The 13,838-nt window shown below is 35.1% G+C and overlaps 2 protein-coding genes across 3 annotated transcripts; one reads left to right on the forward strand and one right to left on the reverse strand.

The window, feature by feature from the left end:
- Positions 1–687: 687 nt before the first annotated feature.
- Positions 688–6,803, reverse strand: LOC145608009 (ubiquitin carboxyl-terminal hydrolase mug105-like). Its single transcript, XM_081663609.1, has 7 exons — positions 6,730–6,803; positions 6,540–6,603; positions 6,240–6,333; positions 4,739–5,517; positions 4,509–4,620; positions 2,104–2,199; positions 688–2,019 (listed from the first exon to the last, which is right to left on the reverse strand). Exons 2-7 carry the CDS (start codon positions 6,596–6,598, stop codon positions 1,936–1,938), a joined length of 1,224 nt encoding a protein of 407 aa, XP_081519735.1. The 5' UTR covers positions 6,599–6,603; positions 6,730–6,803; the 3' UTR covers positions 688–1,935.
- A 1,623-nt stretch (positions 6,804–8,426) lies between these two features.
- LOC145607921 (autophagy-related protein 13a-like) lies at positions 8,427–12,777 on the forward strand. 2 transcript variants are annotated; one of them, XM_081663517.1, is made up of 4 exons: positions 8,427–8,683; positions 8,830–10,645; positions 10,750–10,922; positions 12,181–12,777. In XM_081663517.1, the coding sequence occupies exons 2-4, from the start codon at positions 9,278–9,280 to the stop codon at positions 12,515–12,517; spliced, it is 1,878 nt and encodes a 625-aa protein (XP_081519643.1). In that variant the 5' UTR covers positions 8,427–8,683; positions 8,830–9,277; the 3' UTR covers positions 12,518–12,777. The 2 variants fall into 2 exon arrangements, with proteins under 2 accessions (XP_081519643.1, XP_081519642.1); XM_081663516.1 differs by having other exon boundaries at positions 8,427–10,645.
- Positions 12,778–13,838: the final 1,061 nt, after the last annotated feature.

A 13,838-nucleotide genomic window follows, 5' to 3' on the forward strand; every position in this document is an offset into this window, starting at 1 on the left:
TCTTCATCTGTGGAATTCCTACAAGGGGACTCAATGGAATTGCAGTTCAAATATGTTCCTGAAACTCGAGGAGCTTCAAATCTCACACCTGCCAAACTTGGTGGAATGGAGAATCGAAGCCGGTGCAATGCCACATTTGAAGAGACTGTCAATATTTAGTTGTCGGAAGTTGTCAGAGCTTCCAAAAGGGTTAAGGTACATCAACCTGCAAGAACTGGAGGTTCTGGATATGCCAGAGTCATTTAGCAGCAGGCTACATGAAATCAAAGATGAAAATACAGCAGAAGCAAAGGACATCGACATCATTCGAAACATTCCTTGCATCAGAATTGAGGCTTGTTAGGGACTTCAGAGTAAGTGACAAACTCTAGCAAATCAACAGTTTGCTTTCATCCTGAAGCTATGCATTAAAGAATGCACGCTGTTCACCATAAGACCCTTCTTAGCACAACAGCAACAAATTATACTGTTTCCATAATATTTGATTAACTCTTTCCCAGTTTGGATTATATACTTTATAAGAAAAATATGTGTGTATAAAATTTGTTTAGCAAGCTTTATTCTGCAGCTGAAATGCAATACATGGTAAAATTGTAATCAGTTATGTGGCTTCCTTACACACACACACACACACACACACAAGAAAGAAAGAAAGAAAAGCATGTCAATCAAGCTGTCCATGCTGAAAGACAACAGATGCCACAACACAGAAAGAAGCAAAGACTCCACAGTAAACGTTAACTCTTAGGCCCCATTAAATTTATTATGGAAGATAAGTTCAATAGCCCTGTTGACATTATAATACAGATGAGAGAGGGGAGAGAATAATATAAACTTGTATTCAATCCATTGAAAATGAACTACATAGCAACACATACATAGCGCAAAACTAAGCTAAAAGGAAGGAGCATAATCCATGATCATGCCTAAAATTAACCCACTAGCCTTTGGCTCCACAAACACAAACTAATCACTGAGGATAGCATGTTCCTATACATACATTTTTGGAGCAAATATTTCAACACACCCCCTTGCTTCAAATTAAGTTACAATGATTGATTGATCTCGAGGGAAATTGATATTGTTGTGACAACACCACAATTTTCTTTCTTTCAATATTTTGACATATTTCTTGTCAATTTTTACATCATTTTGTGATGCACATCTCATCACCCACACAATTTTGCTGGTGCACATCACCAATGTCATACTTTCGGAAAACTTCTCTCTGCACATATCTACAACACTTTTTTTTTGGAAATTTTGAGGTACTTCTCTTCACCATAATTATCATAATCATCACGTCCTTTTTTTTTCAACCACTATTGCTATGATGGCTTTTCTTTCATGTTTTTCACTCATAAAATAGAAGATGGCTTGCCTTGGCTTATTTCCTATCCTATCTCTCTTGATCTAACCCAACGCTGATACCATAAATCCAAGCCCCAATAACAGCCATAAATCCACACCTCCAATGCAACTTTATTGCATTCTCCTCTTGAACTAATCCAACTTACCAGTATATAACCCATCAAATAAGCACAGCACAAAAACCAGGTTGTCTACACCGTAAAGCAGAAGCTACTCCATAATAGAGAATGAGAACAGGATAAGACAATACACCTTTCTAACACATGATACAAACATTAGGAGACAAGGCCACTGCACTCAATCTTATCAAAATCTTCATTGCCTTTGAATAAGCTTTTGAACTGAACAAGTACTGATAAATCACTTGAAAGCTTTTAAGATGCGCAGAAAAGATAAGTTATTTTATCAGCAATCCCAATTGCTGAAAGGCCCTCAAGCCTTTGTAGGAACTAAATCCAGCTGCATGAGTGCAAGGGGAAGAAAGCATGTTGACAGCATATGAAGTCAGAGAGGAAGGGGGGACAAGGCAGAAACCTGTAAGAGGCACACAGATCATGATTCCATCTAGCATTCAATCAGAACACTAGTCAAATTCTTCAGCTGATCAATCTCCTCCGCCCGTGCAATTCCAGGATCAACATAGCACAGCTAGAGAAATAAAAATTACATCAGAAGATAGATCAAATCATCAAATGGATAACTCAAACAAAGCAGCACTTGATTTGCTTATACCTGATACTGAGGCTTCCTCAAAGTATGAAGACCTCTTTTCAGAAATTTTTGCCATCCACAATTTTCTTTCAGCGACCTCTCCAGAGCTTCTGTTTCCTGCAAAAAAAATAGTGCATTTTGTTACAATAAACATCGCAAGGCAAATAATGTCCTTGATAGTCATCAGAATTAGTATAAATAGAGAGAGAGAGAGATGTCATCTATTCACATGAGACAAAAGCCCAGTCTAGTATCATCCTAGAGATCGAAACCATGTACATAATTAGAGAGAGTTAATAAAGGATTAAGCAAGTAATAGGGATGAGAACTTTAGGAGACTTGTGACCTAAAGTCACTACCTTGGAGAGTGGTAGCCTCAAGCTACAGATCACTAACTTGAAGAGTGGTAGCCTAAAGCTACAAGACTATAAAAAAACTATAATCTTTGCAATCAAAGAATCAATCTTTTCTCTGGATTTTCCTGTTGTTTTGTGTGAGCAAATTAGTACTTCCTCCATTTCTTTTTAGTTGACACGTTTCTTTAGTCACGTTTGCCAATGCACTTATTCAATCATTAATATCTTTAATTATCAATAAACAAAAATTATGAAAATTTGATATTTTGAAAGTATATAACGTGACGAATCTAACAAGATCCCACATGACTATATTTTTCATTACGTATAAAGCACAAAACACGGTCAAAGAGAGGTGTGTGAATAGTGCTAAAGTCAAAACGTGTCAACTAAATAAAAACAGAGGTAGTAGTAATCAGAATCCATTACATTTGTATAAGCACATTAGTAGTGATCTGAATCCATAACAGCACTTGGATTAGTGGAGATGAAACCTTCAAGATAAGGATGAAGAGATATTTTAGATATTAATCTATTAAACCACCACCAAGTCAAATAAGCAATGGAAAAGACCAGTTGTGCAGTTATGCATATGCCATGAAATATGCGAAAAATGAAGATAGCGGAAGACAAAAATCTCGCAAGGTGAGGAAACGAAAAGGCAAAGATTAAGTCTAGAAAGTAACAGATTGAACTTCTACAACTAGAGAGACTTATAATCCCAAACATACTAGGAAGTGGGCCATAGGCCCACAGCCAATCCCCAACCAGCACATGCATGAAGTAACCCTCATCTAGTCCAATCCATAAGAAAACTCGGTTAAAAGGATTGGGATCTTGAGTTTTGGTCAAGAAACACTAAGCAACACAAGCTTAATCCTTGACAACTCCAAAAATACACAAGCACAAGCCTACATAACACTTCATAAATTTCAAAGCAACAAAATTGATTCTTATCAACTCATAAGAATGTTTTATAAGCTAAATAATTAGCCTAAAATCATGTAGATCAAAACATAGTACAACTAGGAAAACTAATCCTAGCTTGTAAAGATATGATTTTGCAAATATGATTTTAATGCTACTCTACCTTTAATAACCAAATTAGACATAAAGATCAGAATGGACAGAAATGAAAAGTGTGAAAATTACTTTAAGAGGGAGGGAGTAACAATTTTATCAAAGCCTTCATATTATAGTATAAAATTTTCAGCATTACTCTTCCGCAGGATATCAAATTTGAAATTCAAAATTTTTGCTGATTGATCATTTCAACCTTATAGAAATTGAAGACGGAGAGATTGGAGGCTTTGTGCATTGAGACTTGGAATAAGATAGTTTATTGGCAACCAGTGCAGCAAGTTTATGTCTACTTCTCAAAAGTAGAGTGGTGATCTTCATGTCTCTGAAAGTAACACACTTAAATCTTAATTGGACGAATTATTTCAAATTTCATGTCATGGAGATGAAAACATAACAGTAAACCATATGACAAATTTTATGTTCACTAGATTGTTGTGCACGAAACTATTATGATATTAAAAACAGTGGTATGCTGGTTTTAATTTTTAAATGAGTGTGTATTTCTTGGTGACTAAAATTCAGAATCTTGGTGTAAAGCACAATAATTTGTTTTTTTCAGGTAGCGTGGATTCTATTTTTAGAGGTGTTGAGCTTGCGACGAAGGGTGTGAGAGTTGGGCCCATTGATGAAGTAGTAGGAATTTCCAGCTATGGAATAAAGTTCTTGTGATAGTGCTTGATGTTATGGATGCAACAGCCTACCAAGAGTTGAGGCAAATTTTTACTTTCATTTTGGTTTACAGGGATGTTTTGGAATGGAGTTTGGTGTTCAGAGTGCGCAGACTTAAGCATGCTGATTCACAAATTCTGAGTTCCATTGATTACCCATTGTGCTTTAGAATTATGTTAAAAATATTGAGTATGAGATAAAGTCCATGTTCAGGGCTTGTGAAGAGGAAAGAGAGTGCAATCACACCATCTAAACAGTTATGGGTTTTTAATATGGCCACCAAATGCAGACAAAAAGAAAACTAAGGAACATACTTACATGAGCAGGGTCTAATACCAATAAGTTGTACTGTTGCTGCCCATTGTTTTGATGCTTGGCTTGAATCCCAATAATGGTCCTTGAATGGCCCTGATGCTGAAAATATAACGGCCTATTCAAATAGCACACGAATTAATCAAAGACATGAATAATGAAGGGAAAAAAAAAAAGCATAAAATGAAGACTTGATAGTTCCATAACTTATCAGAATAGTCAAACTAGAAACTTACATTTTATTTGTAACAACAACCCCACGTCTTCGCGATTCCTTTGGCTTTTGTTCAGAAAAGTAACTCCAAACCCAATCAATCAAAGCTTGATAGCCCTTACTATTCTGTGTAGAGCCATCACCAAACTTAGCAGGACCTTCCTTAGCGTCAATGTCCCTTCTGACAACAAATCTATCCATAGGTCCATGAACTCGCCCTACATCCCTCTTATTACCCTTGCCATCAAAATCAATTATCTTCGCACGAAGACCAAAAAAACATAAGAGTGCCGCACACTCTGTTGTCCCAATCCATTTCTTTGATCCATAAATTTCCCCCTTGAAAAATTTTGAGCCAACAATGTCAAAACCCCTCTGCCAGGCAACTTCAAGCCATTTTTGAAGTGAACCGATTTCTGGCACATATTCTGAACCTCCAAATAAAACCTTTTTTGCTTCTGGTCTTTCCATAAGTAAGTGCGAGCTAACCATTTGTATATTGCGCCATCCACAACCCCATCCCATATCCTCTGATCTTGTACTTTGAAAATGATCAACATAACCTGAGAGTACACTTGTAGAGTTTTCAAGTTCCAAGCAATTTTTTAGTAAGGTCATTAGTCCTGATTCAACCTTATAAAAGATTGCCTTACTCTGTAAGCTTATAATACAGCAAATCTGTACATCAATATCTGTTGGCTCGTTCTTTCTACTTCCACTCCTTAGATCCCTGGATGTACTACTCTCTGGAACCTCTTCAAATACTGACTCGGGATCAAAATCCAAACAGAAGCTTCTATCCTGCAAATCCATCTAAAATAATTATCGTCTTGCAGACATGTATTATGCACACGTAATAAGTATTAACACAATTAAGACAGCACATTCAGAAGGAATCTTATATAAGTTTGTGAGATTAATACCTGCCACCTTTTCTTCTTTTTCTTTGAGGGGCGGGAAAGGTGACAATGGAAAATTTAAGCTTCGACAGCTTAGGGAATCACGATAATCATAAGAGTTCATCCAATATTCAAAATAACAACATTAAATAAGTCCACGCAAGCATATCCCCGTTATTTTTAAACCATAACTCTAATTTACTCCATCTTTTACTCCTACAGTCCTGTGCATTTATCGAGTCACTTAGTGTGTTCCAATTCAAGTCAGGCTATAGCAAGAAAAATGAAATTTTATAAGAGGGTATGTGATATTATTGTAGGTGCATAAAACAATCGACATTTTCAGCCCAACTAAAGAGAAAACCCGACCTAAGAGGCTTGTATCACTAAGAATTCTGATAATAATTTAAGCTACAATGTTCTGGCACAATATATCTATATATGCACACCCCCTCCTAACATATCATAAAAACCAGGCTCATAAAAGCAATCATGCCTGTCAAATCCATGCATTACCCAACAAAATCAACTCCATTTTCGGCAGCTCTAATAAATTTCATGAATCAAACAACATAAATAGCAAATAAAACAACCCAATTGATTCAAAAGTATAGAAATACCCACAATTTGAGGTGGGCTTGGAGGAGCAAGTGCAATTTGCTGAGCTAATTCCATATCCTTGGCAAATTCATCATCCTCCAAGTGATTGTTCACATGCCTGCACCATATTCATTCTCTTCAAATTTCACTAAATTTCTAACACCCACAAATTCATAGTCTACCTAACAATATTCGAAATGCGGAAGAAATATACTCCCTTCATCCCAAATTAATAGTCACGTTAATAGTGTAATTTAAACTAACAATAAGACAGCTAAATCCAGAAATAAAGATTATTATACAAATAAAATCAATAAATCATACCATTCAATTTCGTTAATGGGTATCGGGTTTTCACAAATGGGGCAGCAAGAATAATTCATTTTCGCTGAAAAAAAGGAAATTAGTAGATAATGAAGCATATAAAAACTATAAAATAACATGAATATGTAAATTCACGATAAAGTATGATTCTGAAAAATGGGAGAAAATTAAGTTTTGGGATGAAGGGTACCTTGAATTTGAAGAGTAAAAATTGCTGCAAACTGCGACGGTGGAATTGTAGAAAGCCTGAACGACAAAAGAGGGTTTTATATTTGAATTTGAATGTGCTTGTTTTGTGTGTGTTCACAAAAGACCCTCTTTCTTTTTCTTTTTCTTTTTTTTTTTTTTTGTTTTTGTTTTTTTTTTTTTAGGAAAACCCTTTTTCTACTTGTATTTTGTACAAGTATGACAAATTACAAAATTATAATTAACTAGAAATTTTAATAGTTTTTTTAAAAAAAAAATTAAAAATTTGGGATAAGTAATAGGGATTCATGATGATGTATATTATAAATAATAACTTTATGAAGTGGTGGATCACGTGTAGACATGGTTAAGCAAGTGTTGTGTTATTTTGTTGAAATAAAACAATTATAAAAAAGTGTGTGTACAATGATGCTTAGGATGTTCACTACTCCGTATTTAGTCTTGTCCATGTAGGGTCAACAATAATGTAGAGTATAATTTTGTACGTTATTCATCTTTTTGAGCCCTTTTTTACAATTATTAACTATTTTCTACAGTAATTTATTTCTTTTGTTAAGTTGTATTGTCATTTCAAGATCACAAATATTGGGTGAGCCTGTTGAGTCTCCCTGATATATAGATTGTTTTTGGACTTGCTATTAATTTTTTTTATTTTTTATTTTTTTGCTTCCCCAAACAAAGCTAAATAAGGAATTTACTTCCCTTTTCCTTTTCTTGATTTCTCTAGTTTTGAGGTAAAGATAGATTAACCATCTCTTTTTTTTTCAGTCATGTTTTTCCCAAACTTAAGAAATGAATTTCCCTAACCAAAAAAAAAAAAAAGGAAAAGAGGATGGTTAACCAGATGGAATTGATGACAATAAGACAATCGCACCACTTTCCACTTCTTATAAAACCTTTATGTAATTTAGGAAAAAATAAAAGATAAATTACATTGTTTTGTAAGCATGCAAGCTCCCCATTTCAAAAACATTTTTTTTACATGGAAATCTAATGATAATAATTTTAGCAAGTTTTTAAGGAAATTACCTTGATGATAATCCAAAGATTGTTCTTGTAAAAAAAACCTACATTTTCTAAGACTTGTTTACTTACAACAAGGATAATAAAGCATAAGATTGTGTTCAAAGTCCGATATGATTTATATAAATTTCTTAATTTGATTAAACTTTGAACCTATATGTACAATAGATCTTATTTAAGGAAAAAAAAAACACATGAAATATCATTAAATTCATATTAGGTGTACCGTGTGAATATGAAATTGATAAATAAAATAGTTACTTGTATTATAGTAATATACTGTTGTTGTTTTGACGAAAAATAAAAAACTGTATTAGCATAAGAAAATTCAAATAAAAATTATGATCGGATATAATTTGATCATTTCTAAAATAAGTTATAATCATATAATTCAAATCGAATATAGCTTGAATTGGAGCAAATAATATGTCAAAATTAACTACATTAAATCTAAAGTCAATTCAAATTCGATTCACAATTATATATACTATGATGGTAGTAATTACTTCGTAGCACTTACGGGGTAAATTCAAATGAATAGAATATACCCTATCGCCTATGGAGTAATTGTTCAAGACTATACACAGGCGCTACTTTGGTTTTTGAAACACATTATTATTACGTCAAAAATAATTGCTTCCAATCCAAACCCTCCAATCATACATCGTTTACTCTTTTATTCTCAAACCTCATTTCATAGATCAAACTCTTCTTCTATGACTTCCACTCATCTCTACATACTTGTGCAATTTGCCAACAACCCATTTTCTTGATTTCCCAGAATTTCACTTCCCATTTTTTAGATTCTCAAATAATTATTAATTTCCCTTTTTTTAAAAAAAAAAATTACACACTTCACGCAATCATTTCTATTAATTCACGTCTTCTTTCTGACTAATTCCCCCAAAATTCAAGTAAGTTCTTTCTTAATCGCTTGTTAATTTGTTGTTTTCTTGAGTTGATTTTATGTTGTTGAATTGAATTGAATTGAAACTGAGCTTGCCCATGTTCTTGTTAATTTGGAATTCATGATTTTTTTTGTTGATTTATGGTTGATCAGGGTTTTTGATGCATTTAGTCAACTTGTTATGTGATTTCTGCTGAAGATTGTTTATGCCCTTCTCAAAAATTTCATGAAATTTCTTAATCAAGTTCACTAATTATTCTGGGGTTTTTTGGGTAGCAATTGATTTTGCTATTTGATGTTAACACTACTGGTAAAATTGTTCTATGGAGTGATTTAGTAATGCCCAATTGATTTTTGGGGCGAAAAATTTGATTTCGGATGTGTTTTGGTCTTCACTTTCGTGGGAAAACTGGGGTTCTAATTGCATTTTGGTCTGAGCTTGATGATCAGAATCTCGAAATTTTCTGGATTCGTATTGAAGGATTCGATTGCTTAGGTTACAGTATATGGTGCTTTGTATTTGTGGTTGAGCTAATTGAGCTGAAGGGCGGTATATTGCATTGTGTTACACCCAAAATAACCCTTGCAAATTCTGAAAATCATGGATTTCCAAGTGAGTTCTTCGTCCGAGCATGGAAGACTGGAGCAGATAATCTCCCAGTTTCTTCTGAAGGCCTTGCAAATTATTCTAGAATCCAGGATTCCGTCGCTGAAACCCCAAGATCATAGTGGGGATTTGTCTAATTCGAAGCCAAAAAAGACTGATAAATGGTTCAATTTAGCATTAGGGGACCGCCCTGCAGCTCTGGAAAAGTTGCAGTCTTGGCATAGGAATCTGATGGATCCAATGGTAATTGATGTTATTGTTATTCGTCGAGGACTGGATGGTTCTTCTGGTAATGATTATAACTATGAACAAGTATTTGAAGAGGGAGCAGTTGAGACAGTTATTGAGAGATGGGTAGTTCAGTATGAAAATCATAAGACAATGCCTGTACAGACTAGAGATGTTACATCGTTGTATAAGAAAATGTACCAGAAATCAATCATACTTTTCCGCTCTCTCTGCTCAATGATGAGGCATTTGCCTGCTTATAGGATATTTAGGAACCTTTGTTCCTCGAGCCAACTTTCTGATATTGACGTTATATATAAGGTATCATCTTTCAGCGACCCCTTCTCTAGGGAAGAAGAGCAAATGATGAAGCAATATAGTTTCAACCCAGTGGAGGCTGTAAATGGTAGGCTCAGTGTTTCTGTAAATTATAGATCAGATTTGTCAGAATTTAGTCTTGAAACTTCAACATCATTTCCGCCTGTAATTATTTCTGATTATGTTGGTAGTCCTGCCATGGATCCCATGAGGGCCTTTCCATCCATAGAGAAAGTTTCTCATCCTATCTCATTCTCTTTAAAGGGAGCTAGAAATGCATGTCCAATGCCAAGTCAACGTCCTCATAGTTGGTCTAGCGGCATCCATTCAAATGCGGTTCACATACAAAACTACCCCCATAGTGGATCTCCACCTGCTCATCGTTTCTCAAATGATGATCCATCTTTGCCAACATATATGCAAGGCCAAAGAGTGCAGAATTATAGGATGCTTGGAGGACATCAGAAAACTAACAGTTATGATGAATCTCTTTCACCTCCATTCTCTCCATCTTCATCTCCATCTCCCCCAGCATACCTCTTTAGATATAGTCCTACCCAGTCCCGGCTAAGGCCGGAGTCAGCACCTGTAACTATTCCGCATCCTATGCTGAACAGAAGTCCTGCATACCTTTCTCCTAATTTGTCGGATCCAAGTAGAATGAACCTCCCTCCTTTCTCTCCAAGGAGTACAAAAGCGGAACCTTCACCACATGGGTCTCCATCTCCATCAGGAAACAGGTTGTCCAAAAAATTAGATGCGTTACAGCCTGGAGAGCTGTATTCTGGGACTGGGAATTTCTCTTTTGGATCAAAGGTACTCTTTCAGATTTTTGCTGGAAACAAGGATTTTCAAATTTTACAAAATTTTAGATGGGTAATTTTTAAATGTCCTTTGACATCGAATGCATTTGTTTTCAGTTAACTAGAGATAGCAAAGATGAATCTGGGCGGTTCTCTGGATTGCATTCTTCTAGCAGCTCACCACGTAAGGCATATTCAAGAAGCTCAAGTAAATCTTTCCAGGATGAGTGGGGTGTATATGACTTACCATTTGATGTTGATGATGTAGATACATCAGATTCCCAAGCTAGGTACTTCCCTCTTTTACTTGCATTCCAATTGAAGTGTTGCTTGGATCTTTTTGCATTGTTGTTTCATTTTACACTATTTGACCAAGGATAAGGTTGTGTATATCTATACTTCCACAAACTGTACCTCTATAGTATTACATTTGAGTTGTAGTCATCATTGCCGTCGCTGGATGTTATAATATTCAATTCATATGAGTGAATTGCTCACATTGTTTGCTTATAGGTATGAATGTAAAAGTGAAATCATTTTTTGCTTTATGTTATAGAAAATTGACCCGTGATACCGCTACAACTCTACAAGGTTTTCAGCTTTTCTATCTTACTATAATTGTTGAACAATTCCTCATCAAAACATAAATAAGTTCCCTTCTCAAAATGTATTATTTGAGTCTTCCTTGCCCCTTGTAGTGTGTTTAAAACTTTAAACAATTTAATCCTTCTTAATAAATTTGAGGAAAGCCATAGGGGTAAGTGATTGTATGCATGTACCACATCCCTTAACTAGACTTGATATTGCAAGTACCATAAACATTTTAAAAAAATAATTGTTACTAAACATATTTGAGTCTTCCTTGCCCCTTGTAGTGTGTTTTTTACAATCCAAGTGTTTTAGCACTAGCATTGCAGAGCACTCTTGCATATCTATCGGCAAGGATGTCACTCTTGTTGGGAAAAGGGGCTTGTGTTCACATAGTGACACAAGCAAGCTGTAGGGACATTGAATACTATCCCACTGAACAATGTATTGAAAGTATCATCATAATTAGATCTTAAGCCTCAAAAGCCTTAAGAAAAGTCCTAGGAAATAGGAATCATTAAATAAAGGATACACATGGACGTGAAGGCTGGATTCTAACAATTTGGCTGGATTTGTGTTGCTATTTGTTTCTTATTCTAATATATATCATGTCACATAGTTATTTTATATTGTTATCACTCTCGTGTTAAACCCCCTATTAGTCTTGTGGAATACCATATTTGATGCATCATGGATTCATGGTAGAGTTCGTATTAAGATCATTCAAGAAACTACAAGTGTTGGAAGTTGGTTTAGCTTGAGGCGTAAAATCTTTTTCGTGTAATACTGGTCATACTGCATGATTTTTCTCAAAAGAATACATATTAGCGTGTAACATGTACAACAATGGCTTCAGGATGACATTATATGCTTATTTTTTGTAATAGCAACATAGATTCGTTTCAGTATATATATTCTTAATTTCCTGAAACCTTATGCTTCTTATGTTTGTTGCTGCAGTCTGAGTGTTGCACCAAAGAAAGGATCGGAATTCAATTCTGCATTGTCATTTGGTCGTAAGTCACAAGATGCTGCGGTGGGTGCTCTTGTTCACATGTTTAGGACAGCCCCGCCACTACGTCAAGATTCAAGTAGCTATTCAGCCAGCTCCCAGAGCACCCAACAAGGGGGCAGCTTTGGAACTGCTTCTGGATTTTTCATGGCACGCGATGCCCTAGAAGAGCTTAAGAGTTACAGGGAAATGAAAGATCTGCTCCTCTCTAAGAGTGGAAACCGAGTGGTTAATAGAGAAGACCTTCAGGCTCCGCCCTTGGATATTAAAGGGAGGAAACTTTAGATTTATCATCAACGTCTTTGATACATATATGGTTATTGATCATATACACTGCAATAGAAATTTAACAAGAATGAAGATGTTGGAAAATCTAACATTACTTGTACATAGTTGGAAACTTAATTGTGACTTCATCATTGTTGAGTTTAGTTACTTACAAATCAGGTGTATTTGCATAATGTATCTAAACCTATTTGGCTGACTTTTTTTTGCCAAATTTCTTGTTATCATATGTTCAATGCTGATACATATACTTTTTTTTATTTCTTTTTTTGACGGGTGCTATACTTTTTTAGTAAGATATTTTGCTTGGGGAAAGTAATGATTTTTTTGGGCATGCAATAGCATAGATTAGTAAGATATTATGCTCACTATTTACCAGAGTAGAGTTGTCGCCCAACATTTTAGGCAACTAGCATTACATGAAACGTGAAAATACCTTTAAAATGTATGAGTAAGGGCCTGTTATCATTGACTGAACTCAGCTGAACTGAGCTGAACTGAACTCAGCTGAACTGAACTCAGCTGAACTGAACTGAACTGAACTGAACTCAGCTGAACTGAACTGAACTGAACTGAAATGAATATTCTATAAGAGAAGGAAATTAGGAGCTGAACTGAACTGAACTGAACTGAACTGAACTGAACTCAGCTGAACTGAACTGAACTGAACTGAACTCAGCTGAACTGAACTGAACTGAACTGAACTGAATTTCAACGTAAGAGAACAGGCCCTAACTATCAACTCGTACTATACAGGGTACTTCATTAGTTTTTGTCATCGAAGTGAAACAACTGCATCTCTATTAAAGTCCCAAGTACGGAGTATGTATTATTCATATTTCATAATTTAATACTTCGTATCAATTCAACAAAAATAATAATATAACTCCGTAATATCAAGTTATCAACTCAATACAATTCAAAAAAAAAAAAAAAAAAAGAGCTTATCAACTCAATAAGCAAAAACCATATAATAATTATACTAAACAAAAATAATAATATTGGCAAAGGGACTGTTTTAGATCATCATCTATCTTTTCAGTTGTGGATGTCCCGTAATAAACGTGCATCATGTCACTGCCATTAAGAAGAAGCGTGAAAGGCTGAAAAGTTAATGTCAAATAAAGTTTTGTAAGATTAAACAGTTTTTATACCAAAGGTATAGATTGGATCAGATTCGACTCTTTGCTGTTGATAATTACTCCGTAATAGAGAAGGAGGGTTGGAGGCTAGAGCCATTGGTCACCCTCACTGCTAGGCTAAAGGCACGGGTCGACTCTCATTAGACACACTTTTAGATTATGTCTAACTGTCTAAGACG

The sequence above is a fragment of the Chenopodium album genome, chromosome 23 (genome assembly GCF_948465745.1).
Source record: "Chenopodium album chromosome 23, dcCheAlbu1.1, whole genome shotgun sequence".
Lineage (NCBI taxonomy): Eukaryota > Viridiplantae > Streptophyta > Magnoliopsida > Caryophyllales > Amaranthaceae > Chenopodium > Chenopodium album.

Excerpts from the sequence above, each read along its gene's own strand:
- LOC145608009 (XM_081663609.1), bottom strand. The coding sequence starts at position 6,598 with ATGAATTATTCTTGCTGCCCCATTTGTGAAAACCCGATACCCATTAAC. Across the intron at positions 6,334-6,539 it reads CCCATTAACGAAATTGAATG|GCATGTGAACAATCACTTGG; the intron begins GTATGATTTATT and ends AATATGGTGCAG. Across the intron at positions 4,621-4,738 it reads GTTGTTGTTACAAATAAAAT|GCCGTTATATTTTCAGCATC; the intron begins GTAAGTTTCTAG and ends CTATTTGAATAG.
- LOC145607921 (XM_081663516.1), top strand. The coding sequence starts at position 9,278 with ATGGATTTCCAAGTGAGTTCTTCGTCCGAGCATGGAAGACTGGAGCAG. Across the intron at positions 10,646-10,749 it reads ATTTCTCTTTTGGATCAAAG|TTAACTAGAGATAGCAAAGA; the intron begins GTACTCTTTCAG and ends ATTTGTTTTCAG. Across the intron at positions 10,923-12,180 it reads ACATCAGATTCCCAAGCTAG|TCTGAGTGTTGCACCAAAGA; the intron begins GTACTTCCCTCT and ends TTGTTGCTGCAG.